General features: G+C 42.7%; 1 protein-coding gene across 9 annotated transcripts in view; it reads right to left on the reverse strand.

The window, feature by feature from the left end:
• PUM2 (pumilio RNA binding family member 2) overlaps window positions 1–12090 on the reverse strand; it is a 101826-nt gene that overhangs the window by 15350 nt on the left and 74386 nt on the right. For all 9 annotated transcript variants that reach the window (XM_075598440.1, XM_075598432.1, XM_075598439.1 and 6 more), the window contains 2 exons: window positions 5597–5864; window positions 3477–3606 (listed from right to left, as the gene is read on the reverse strand). In XM_075598440.1, coding sequence (XP_075454555.1) covers window positions 3477–3606; window positions 5597–5864 — 398 coding nt within the window. The remainder of the gene's footprint in view (window positions 1–3476; window positions 3607–5596; window positions 5865–12090) is intronic.

Raw genomic sequence — 12090 nt, forward strand, 5'->3', positions numbered from 1 at the left:
TCGCTTCCTCGCGCTCGCTATCATCCGCAACACCAGCTCTTGGATCGCCGCCTCCTGATCACCCGCCACACTCGCCTTCAGGGGCGCCGGAGCCTGTCTAAACCCGATCGCCGGTCTGGGGGCGCTCGTTCTCGGCGGGTTCTTCCCACTGGCTCCGAGGCAGCCAGCAAGTCCCCGATCAGTTGGGCGGTTTGTAGCCGGCGGCCATCTTGGGCGACCCATCAGGCTAGCTACGTGGCTCTCTCCCGAAATCTACCGGGCAGCGGCTCGGCAAAAGGGAGGTCCCAGGGTCTGCAACAGGACGTCCCTGTGCTTGCAGTAGGAGCTCGAAGATAGCCTCTTATAAGCAAATATGTGCCCTAAATTCCTTCTTTGCTAAGGAGCTGACACGGAGTCCTACCCATGCCCCCCTTTGGTGTGATTTTTAATTAATCACCATCACAAATACAATTTCTATGACAAAAGACAAAGAAGTTTCACTTAAAATGTACGTGCTCGGCGCACACACTTTTGTTTTAGCGGAGAGCATCAAGAGGTTGCTAGTACATAAAATAAAAACACCTAAAATCAAAGACTGAAAGAGGAACTAGTGGAGATTGCTTGAATTACAAACAATAGGATAGCTATATAGAGGTACATAACCAACTCACTACAGAGATTTCCCATTTTTAAGCACACTGGCAAAATCACAAAAGTTTTGATTGTTAATTTTCTCAAGAAATAAACACACACACACACACCGCAAAAAAATAAAAGAGTGGTGTGTGCCAAGCACACGCGTTATAAGTGAAACTTGTGTTTTCAAACTGTCAAAAGTGTTTCATACCATAATCATAAACATGAACGTACAATTTGATTGATAAAATACAATGAAGTATTACTGCGACGCCGTATGCTCGGCACATACCCCTTATTTTTAAAAAATCTGTACAATTGCGGTAGTATATTTTTGTATATTTGTCTAATGTGTTATGTGGACAAACCTTGCATTTTGTGCACTTTTGGAGTTTTCATTGTAGGTGTGTGTGTGTGTGTGTGTGTGTGTGTGTGGTGTGGGTGCGCGTGTGGGTGCGCGTGTGCGTGCGTGTGCGCGTGTGTGCGTGCGTGTGCGCGTGTGGTGTGTGTGTGTGTGTGTGTGTGTGTGCGTATGTATACCAGAACAGCAATAAAGCTAGAAAATAAAAAGCTAAAAAACCCCGGCTGACGCCATTCGCGCGGTGCTGTTTGAGGAGCTGGGTCGCGTCCTCAGCCTGCATCGCAGTGCCGGGGGAAAAAAAGGGAGGAGATGTTTGAGAGCCACGCTCAGACCGCGTTAAGCGGATCGTGCTATAACGGGGTTGAGCTGTATGTATACACACATGTATATATACACGTGTGTGTATCTATATATGTTTGTGTATGTGTATTCATATCTGCGTGTGTGTGTGTGTGTGTGTGTGTGTGTGTGTGTGTGTGTGTGTGTATATACAGTTATGTGAAAAAGAAAGTACACCCTCTTTGAATTCCATGGTTTTACATATCAGGACATAATAACAATCATCTATTCCTTGGCAGGTCTAAAAATTAGGTAAATACAACCTCAGATGAACAACAACACATGACATATTACATCGCGTCATGATTTAACAAAAATAAAGCCAAAATAGAGAAGCTATGTGTGAAAAACTAAGTACACCCTTAGGAATTAAGCTGCTAAGTAGCAAACAGGTGCTGCTAATCAAATGCCCTTGATTAATTGATCATCAGCAAGTGTGACCACCTCTATAAAAGCCAAAGTGTTAGCAGTTTGCTGGTCTGGAGCATTCAGGTGTGTGTTTACACAATGCCAAGGAGGAAAGACATCAGCAATGATCTTAGAGAAGCAATTGTTGCTGCTCATCAATCTGGGAAGGGTTATAAGGCCATTTCCAAACAATTTAAAGTCCATCATTCTACAGTGTGAAAGATTATTCAAAAGTGGAAACATTCAAGACAGTTGTCAATCTTCCCAGGAGTGGACGTCCCAGAAAATTCACCCCAAGGTCAGACCGTGCAATGCTCAGAGAAATTGTAAAATACCCAAGAATTACATCTCAGACTCTACAGGTCTCAGTTAGCATGTTAAATGTTAAAGTTCATGACAGTACAATTAGAAAAAGACTGAACAAGTATGGTTTGTTTGGAAGGGTTGGCAGGAGAAAGCCTCTTCTCTGTAAATAGAACATAGCAGCAAGGCTTAGGTTTGCAAAGTTGCATCTGAACAAACCACAAGACTTCTGGAACAATGTCCTTTGGACAGACGAGACCAAAGTGGAGATGTTTGGCCATAATGCACAGCGCCACGTTTGGCGAAATCCAAACACAGCATATCGGCATATGCATACCAACTGTCAAGCACGGTGGTGGAGGGGTGATGATTTGGGCTAGTTTTGCAGCCACAGGACCTGGGAACCTTGCAGTCATTGATTCGACCATGAACTCCTCTGTATATCAAAGTATTCTAGAGTCAAATGTGAGGCCACCTGTCCAATAGCTAAAGCTTGGCCGAAATTGGGTCATGCAACAGGACAATGATCCCAAGCACACCAACAAATCTACAACAGAATGGCTGAAAAAGAAAAGAATCAAGGTGTTGCAAAGGCCCAGTCAAAGTCCAGACCTCAACCCGATTGAAATGCTGTGGCAGGACCTTAAGAGAGCTGTGCATAAATAAATGCCCACAAACCTCAATGAACTGAAGCAACGTTGTAAAGAAGAGTGGGCCAAAATTCCTCCACAACGATGTGAGAGACTGATAAAGTCATACAGAAAACATTTACTTCAAGTTATTGCTGCTAAAGGTGGTTCTACAAGCTATTGAATCATAAAGGTGTACTTTTTCACACATGGCTTCTCCATTTTATTTTTTTGTTAAATAAATCATGACACCGTGTAATATGTCATGTGTTGTTGTTCATCTGAGGTTGTATTTACCTAATTTTAAGACCTGCTAAGGAACAGATTGTTATTATGTCCTGATATGTAAAACCATATAATGCAAAGACGGTGTACTTTCTTTTTCACACAACTGTATATATGTGTGTGTGTGAGTGTGTGTGTGTGTGTGTGTGTGTGTGTATGTATGTATGTGTGTGTGTGTATGTATGTGTATGTATGTATGTGTATGTATGTATGTATTTACATCTGTGTGTATTTGGGCATACCAAAACAGTACATGGTAAGTAGCACAGACTCCTTAGGGCCGGGACCTGTTTGCATCACACACCCCGGCCAGGAGACCCCACGGAGCCGATCACAGAAGCACTGTGCTCCTGGGAGGCAGTCAGACGTGGGACGGGAGGTGTAGAAATACTTCTGCACATGCGCAGTGTCACTTCCGTTATTTTTTCCGTGACCGTTTTCTGTTTTTCCCCCTATGAGATTTTTTTTGGAAAGCAGTGCCACGAAAGAAGTTTCACTTCCAAAAAAGTTGTGCGAGAGATCAGCAAACCACGTACTTCAAAGAACTTCTGTATAACATAATTTCCAAATACATCAGTCATCAACTGATAAGCTGCTTGTAGAATCTCGCTGAAGACCATCTGACGCTCAGCTGGGGTGGCTCGCTCTAACTTCTGTTGTATAAACCTGAAATAATGGTAAATGGAATGGAAATGCATTAAATAAAAGGGACATAAATTAACGGCAAAACCCCTGCCCCCCTAATTTGGCTTTATAATCCCCAAACAAACCCATAAAATGCTTAACTAGACGTGTAACATCAAAATGATAGGACCGTGGGATTTCAGAACAGCGAAACTCCTGGTCTAAAAAACATGAGAAGGCTGTTATTCATTATTATAGGCTAAAGCAGTAAAATTCTGGGCATTACTGAAATCCCTGCTCTCTGATTAGTCAGAATTCCGGGCATTATTCATTCAGTAATGCCCGGAATTTTTAACAACTTGCCAACTCACCTTTCAGAGATGCAGGAGGTCCTCCGGCAGCAACTCCGCTCCTCTCCTCACTGAGCAGGATAAGCAGTCTCTCTCCCTCTCTCATAACACGGCAGGATAAGCAGTTTCTCTCCCTCTCTCACAACACGGCAGGATAAGCAGTCTCTCTCCCTCTCTCACAACACGGCAGGATAAGCAGTCTCTCTCTCACAACACGGCAGGATAAGCAGTCTCTCTCTCACAACACGGCAGGATAAGCAGTCTCTCTCCATCTCACAGCACGGTAGGATATGCAGTCTCTCTCCCTCTCTCACAACACAGCAGGATAAGCAGTCTCTCTCCCTCTCACACGGCAGGATAAGCAGTCTCTCTCCCTCTCTCACAACACAGCAGGATAACCAGTCTCTCTCACAACAAGGCAGCAAAAGCAGTCTCTCTCCCTCTCTCACAGCTGCTAGTGCTGTCAGAAGCTGCTGAGTCCCAACTTGTAACTTTGTTACTTGCAACAAAGTCATATTTCTCACCACTTCTATAGCTTGTGCTAAGGTAATTTGTATTTCCTTTTTATTTAGTTGTAGTTAATATCACAGTCCCCCCCACTTGTCTCCCCTTCACCTCTCCCCCCCTCACCTCTCTGACCTCTCTCTTCAACCCCCCCCCATCTCTCTCCCCTCATTTGCTACTTTACATATTTTTCCTACACAGGTGCATCAGCGTAGTTCCGAGTTATATATCTTTACAAAAGTGTCTATTATTTTATGAAAAAAGCCTACATTTAGCCTATAATAGTAATAATCCCCTCAGAACAGGGCATTATTGGGCAGTAATGCCCTGTTCTGAGGGGATTATTACTTAAGTAAAGCACTGCACTGCCCAATACTATACATGATACATAAAGCTTGGCACCCTGCAGACGCACTTACCAGAAAGCCCTCCTACTGTCTCTGTACGTTCTTCCTACATACCAATTACATTGTAAGCTCCTCGGAGCAGGGACTCCTCTTCCTTAATGTTACTTCTATGTCTGAAGCCCTTATTCCCATGAGCTGCTATTTGTATTATTTGTTATTTATATGATTGTCACGTGTATTACTACGGTGAAGCGCTATGTACATTAATGGCGCCATATAAAGACATACAAACCTACTGCACTAAAAATGACAAATCACTGAAGGGATTCATTTATGGAACCTGTGGCACAGCAAGGTTGTGTCTTGCCACCAGAAGACAAGGATCAGACAAAAATACAGCACTACCATCATTGTGTCCATACATTATTCCCACTTCAATAACAGACAATATTTACCAAGTGGTGCTATTCCATTTGACACGCCTGGCGCTGAAAGTAACTTCAAGTGAATGGGCCATACACGTGTCTTCCGGTGCTGGAGGGAGTCATGAAATAGCACAGCTTGGTAAATAAATAGTGGGGCCAACGTCTGATCACTTGTGGCAATAAACCCCGACTCAAACGTTGCCATCCTTTCAAGTTGGAACCTTTGGCCCAGAGAAAGACGACACGCTGAAGTCACGCTATTAAACTTCTGTCATTGGTTAAAAAACAAACAAGATTTTTTTTTTTTACTCGACTACGAGCTGAACGAATACCCGTTTTCTGTTGTCCCGGTTAGAAAACAAAAAAGGTCTATGCTGGTCTCTCATGGGGCATGGTGTAAACCCACCTAGATCCGTGCTGGTCTTGAGAAAACTCAACGATGTGTCCGATGAGATCCCGGAGCTGCAGGTTGGGGAAGCGGTTATTCCTGAAGTCCTCCAGCAGTCTGCTGCGACCAGAGGGCATGATATCGGATCTATTGTATCGCAGGCGAGAGGGTGGGAAGAGCTGGCTGCTGGAGCTAAAGAAACTTGAAGTGCTCGCAGCGCTACGATACTTTGCCTCTGCTCCAGGAGCTGCGGATATATAGCGTCCGCTGCCATTCGTTAGTCCCCCTACAATGAAGCATTTTTGTCAGTGCATATCTCTCATAGTTGGATACATGGTATTTTATCACTGTCCGCAACCGTTTCAACTTTTACTGTATAACTTCTTAACGCCAGTCCTCAAGCCCCCCACCCCCCGCAAAAAAGGTCAGGTTTTAAGGATATCCTGCTTCAGCACAGGTCATGCAGTCACAGATATCCTGAAAACCTGACCCGTTGGGGGGACGGGGGGCTGCTGGAGTTGAGAACCCCTGGTATAACCCATTACATTCTACAGGAGCCAGCAATGCATACAAATGCCCGGCAGTGCGTTTTACCGACAGCACTTGGATTAGGAAGTCCTTACTTTTGGCCCACATGTACTTCCTCTTGACCCCTGCTAATAAACTTCCCCCCTGATGGAAATCTAACACCTGCAGTAACTCAAAGCCGTAGAGATGTGCAAAACTGCGCTTGCTACTAACTATTTTTTTTTTTACACCGGGCTAAAAAAAAATAAAGAGGGAGAAGCATAATAAAGTCTTCAATGCTGCAGGAATTTCTTAGAGATCCAGACCCTAACACAGGGCATTTGCAAAAAGGAGAGAGTCCTATTTAATCCATTGACATACACCTCCCAAAACACTCATCTTTACCACACGTAAAGATATAATGGTGAACACACCCGAGATACATAGGTAATAAGCCAACGGCTATTCAAATGAGCATATTTGCATATAGATTTTTTTTGCCAGGTATCAAGTTTCCAGGAACAGTACTTGCCCCGTTTTATAGGACTCCCAAAAGATTCAACTTTACAAGTCAATGGGTCCTCTACAAAATACAACCCTGTCCTCCAAAAATGTTATTTCAGGGTCTGCATCAATGCTTGTTCATTTTTGCAAAACAAAAAAATGCTTACAAGATTGTTGGCGCAACAGCAAGGGCCAATGTCGCGTCGCACAGTTCGCAAAGTTCAGCAAAAACGTTTGCACATCTCTACAAAGCAATACAAGGAGTAATACACTTATCATGCATAGTGAAGTCTAGGCCCCCAGCCACCCATCATCTACATCCAAACTACCAGTTACTCTGCTGAGGTGGGTTATATAGACTTGTATATCCCTTAAGCCCAGGATAGTCCATCAATGAGATTTGTTAGACTAGGTATGCATACTTTCAGTGGCCTGTACAAACAAAAACATGTATGCCTCCCTATTGGTATACACGTGCCCATGCTTTCTTCAATTTCCTTCACTTTCTTCATGTTCAATGAAGTCTGGCAAGCCACCCAATTCCCATTACTATACAAACTTCCTCTGTCTCCAGGTTAAGAAATTCCCCTTCCGAACCTCTGGCTTTCTCACATCAGCATTTATCCTCACCAAATTAATTAACTGGCCTAACATTACCACACGCTTATCAGGTTTTTTTTTTTAATACCAATGAGCTCACCTAGCATACAGTTCAAATATCCTGCCTCACAAGACTGCCCAGTTCTCAAGTGTGCAAATTCTCGACCGTAGAAATATTGAATAGAGCTCGGATTATTTTTTAAAGACACCCACCCCAACCTACCCTGTGAACAAATATGGCTTTTGTCAAGACGAAGAAGGAATAAAGTGGCTGAACTAATCTACTGTGCAAATGTTCTATGACAAAAACACCTGGCTCAATCCTGGCAATGAATCAAGCATGCAACAAGTACAAGACCGCTCTGTGTCACGGGTGAATGAGTCCAATCAGAAGAAAAACCAAAAGCTCTAGAAATAGCTGGTCATGATCGTGTTAGCAGAAAATCAGAGGGGATGTCTCGTGTGACAGGTTCTACCTGATGGAATAAGGGGCCATTTATTTTCTTGTTTGTGGACTTCAACTAGCGACTTTCACTATCCTCATTTCATGTTGGTTAATCAATAACTTTCATTTGACAGTTCAGGCTTCTAGTTTTCCAGCCACTTTTCTCTACACCCGTTTCGCCTTATTTTTGGTTGATTTCATTATGTAACAAAATTCCAAAAGTAAAAAATTAGTTTTAGCAAAATTGATTTTTGTTCAACATTGTGCATGGATAAATGATGCACCGCGCACCTTTCCACTCCCAAACATTTTGCCACCGGGAAGAAAATCACAACTTCTAGTGCACTTACCGACAAACCCGGACTAGCCAATGTAACACAGCGGAACAATGGAATATGGCACTTAACCTACACACAGTTTTTTCCCTGGTCCTACCTTGTATCACACACTAAAATAAAGGAGTAATACGTTATTGCAAATCTGTGTGTTACTACAGCTCAACCCCTTTATAACGCTGTGCTTGGGGTCCAAAGAATCACCTTGCGCTATATGCGGATCGCGTTAGAAATAATGTACAATTGTATGCATTGTACAATAAAGTATTTAAGATACCAATAGTGTTGTAAAGTATTCATAAATACGAAAATTGGGAGCCACGCATGCATCGCGTTATAAGCGGATTCGTGTTATAACGGGGTTGAGCTGTAATTGTTACTCTACACACTCAGACATGACCGTAATAAGGGAAATGCAGAATCCAGAATAGAGGATTTCCCTGCTCACAAGGACTTTGAAGATTCATTTCTTGGGAACATGAAAAAGCCATTTTGATTGTATAATGACTACTATGTGAAGCGATTGTGCCAACAGAAAAAGCACTTGGGAAGCTTTGGATGTGATCTAAGCTAAATTGTCCTCATTGTTTAGAAGAACTGTGTGCTGAACAAAATACTATAAATTTATCGGCTCATACACCGCTCCATTTGCTCGCCCCAACAGAGGAATAAAAAAAAGCAAGAAACGTATAATTCTGCCCACGTGGTTGCACAAAACGAACACAAAAACAGATTATGTTTTCTTGTAAATTCTTAACCACGGTAAATATCAATATTTATCCAGAAAGAAAATCTACTTGATATGGGATTTGTAAAATGAGGACTGAGGGAGCCAGGTCCCCAAAATCTTATGAAACTAGTGTTTAATAGCAACAAATGGGGTTCACATTTAGGAATCATAGGAAACATCTGAAGAGAGCGTGTCTCAGGCAGCCAGATCTCTTCAAACCCCATATATTTTCCCAAGGAGTCAATGTGCTCAAGGGAAAATACAACCTACAGACAGTTTCTGAACCTCTGATACTCAGACAAAATAAAGCATCATAAAATTAGCAGCTGGCAAATAAAAATAAATCTGTCTAATGGTTTGGAACACAAATAAAAGGTCTAAAACAGGCCTGCACAACTCCAGTCCTCGAGGGCCGCAAACAGGCCAGGTTTTCAGGATTTCCCTACTTTAGCACAGCTGGCTCAATTAGTCGCTCAGTCATACTGAGCCACTAATTGAGCCAGTTGTGCTGAAGTAGGGATATCCTGAAAACCTGGCCTGTTTGCGGCCCTCGAGGACTGGAGTTGTACAGGCCTGGTCTAAAAGATCACACACATTCCTCCATATATAAAAACACTGGCTCAACTCAATTTTAACTTTATAGTGTGAACCTGATTGTGGATGACACAGCAGGGGTGGCCAACTCCAGTCCTCAAGGGCTACCGACAGGTGATGACTTCAGGATATCCCTGCTTCAGCACAGGTAGCTCAATCAGTGGTCCAGTCCACCTGTTGGTGGCCCTCGAGGAGCGGAGTTGGCGACCCCTGGCTTAAGGTTTTTAAAACTAGAGCCCCTTGTGTTCCAGAGATTAAAATGTTCTGAATTAAAATCAGTGTTCCCTATAAAATCGGTTAATACCCTCTGACAGCAGAGCGACACAAAAAAACACAAATAAGCAACACAAATAAGCAACACACAGCATAAACTACTGTACTCGAGATTTGCAATAACAATATGGTATAATATAACAATATAATAATAATAATAATCATTATTATTATTATTATTATAAATAAAAGACCTGGTATAGCCAGTATAACTTGAGGAAATTACTCGTTAAGAGGTATCCATGCCCCTCCCTGTGTTTGAAGCCCTGCCCACAGAATTCTGTCCCCCTAGTCTCATAAATGGCAAGGGAGAAAGGAACAAATACTGTATTATACAGGGATTTGCACAAGATAACAGTACCCAAAGCTGGAATCAAACCCCAAAATGTGTGATCTCAGTAACAAAAACCGATGAAGGCTTTTAGAGTGGTTTACAAAACGTGGTAGATTACTATAAATTGTATAGTACCAGTTTACGATCATAATTGGTCTTTCCAATTTAACACCTAAATGTTCTAGCAATGGAAATACTGATGCTCCTTAGCACCGAGTCCCTGCATTGTGCAAAGCCAGTAAGGGAAACTGCTTCAAGACTATATAACCCTGCTCATTTACCCCACCCGGCATCGAACACTAGAGATAATAAACACATTACAAAGCCGTTTACAACTACAAAACATGGATTCACTGATGCAGAACAAGGTAGCATATTCTAAGAATACTAGTTTATCCGACAAAGGTTTCACCCATGGAATATATAATGTGATGTAAAGTTAAGGCACAGTGACTTGCAAGGAGGAGGAGAAAAACCTAGGAGGTGAAAATCAGACAACCTCTCTACTGTACAATACAGTGAAATGTGCCGGGAACTGAACTTTTTCCCGTCAGTATTGTTCGAAGCAATCGTTTAACAGGAGTTTTTGTTTTTGTTTTTTTTACAAGTTCCTGAGGGGGTGGGGGAGTTTGCAGAAGGCAGGACCAAAACAAACCCTTAGACGAAAAGTGAAATGTCAAAGAACTGGGGCTCCGGAGCATTACAAAGGAGCTAGAAAAGCCGAAGTCAAAAGCTGTCTTAGAGATGTGGGACAGAGTCACAGAAGGGAAAAGAGTCCCAGTAGACCACAGGTAGGCAACTCCAATCCTCAAGGGCCACCAACAGTTCTTCAGTATATCCCTGCTTCAGCACAGATGGCTAAGTCTTTGACTGAGCCACCTGTGCTAAAGCAGGGATATCCTGGAGACCTGAACTGCTGGCGGCCCTTGAGGACTGGAGTTGCCCAGCCCTGCAGTAGACAGCGGCTTGTGAGCAGTAGGGAATGGGCGGAGTGTAGAGATGGACATCGAAACGGGTGGAGGCAATCCTGGCTTTAGAGGAATCAGATTAATCCTGTAAAGAAATGAAAGATCGACAGGGAAAAAAGGTAGAGGAGGTATAAGAAAAGACAAATTCTATTGTTACATTTGCTGAAAGAGAAAGTACAGAAACAGGGGGGGGAGGGAGGGGAAGGAAAAAAGTGTCAAGAGAAATCTGCAAGAGACATTGTTATGTGCAAAAGCACAAGAGAAGCAGGAAAGTTGGCAAGGACATGCAGTTTGAATACAAATGGTTACTCACAAGAGAGTAAAGGAAGGTAATATAGGATTAAAAGAATTGCTGTAACTCCACTGCACAGGCCTTTTTTGGCTTAAGCAAAAAAAATTGTTGTGCAGTAATTGGCCATATTTGTACAATAATCCTCAATACTAAAAAATACTCTGTGGGATCCTCAGGAACATTATTGCGACAAGCTTCTGGTAACTCACCGGCCTTATCAAGAGGACACCAGAGTCATTAAAAAGATTCTCACGGGCCCAATGGCCTCTGCCTGGCCTCACACCATTGACACCGCTGCATTTCTAAAATGCACAGCTCTGTGTTTACTAGTAGGATCATTGTTATGAACGGTAAAAAAAAGAACGGGCATGAATGAGTGAGTAATGAGAGGGTGGGGGGGAGTCTTAAGCTCTAAAAGGAACACGCATCTAAATCATATTCAATACCCAGTCAGGCTACTATAGGAATAGGATAACATACAGATCCCAGCACCCATGCTTTGTGCTGTCCCACTTCCCCAGTGTCAAGCACCAAATTAATTATGGGTGGGATCAGATGCCCACTGGTTAATCTCTGCCACTTTGCAGTGTCACTGTACTGAAGTGTTTGCCGGGGCTCTATGTTGCCACAAAAGGCTGACAATAAATAATAATTTAAAAAAAAAAAAAAAAAGTTTTTTTTGTGAATGAGTCACGGTTGAAAATGTCAACATTGCTCTGGGACTTGGTGAATGCTCTGGTCACTTACAGAACAGGAACTTATACAAGTCTCTAATATTTATTGTACAACTGGAAATTGTGTCCACCTACATTACAATGTTCCCATTATTTCGGGAAACAATGGGTCACTTCAGTAATTAGTTAGGAATCCTGCAACGCTAGTACATACAAAGCACCATAGGACCTAAACAGCATCACTGGTTCCTCTGTT

The sequence above is a fragment of the Ascaphus truei genome, chromosome 4 (assembly GCF_040206685.1).
Source record: "Ascaphus truei isolate aAscTru1 chromosome 4, aAscTru1.hap1, whole genome shotgun sequence".
Taxonomy (NCBI): Eukaryota; Metazoa; Chordata; class Amphibia; order Anura; family Ascaphidae; genus Ascaphus; species Ascaphus truei.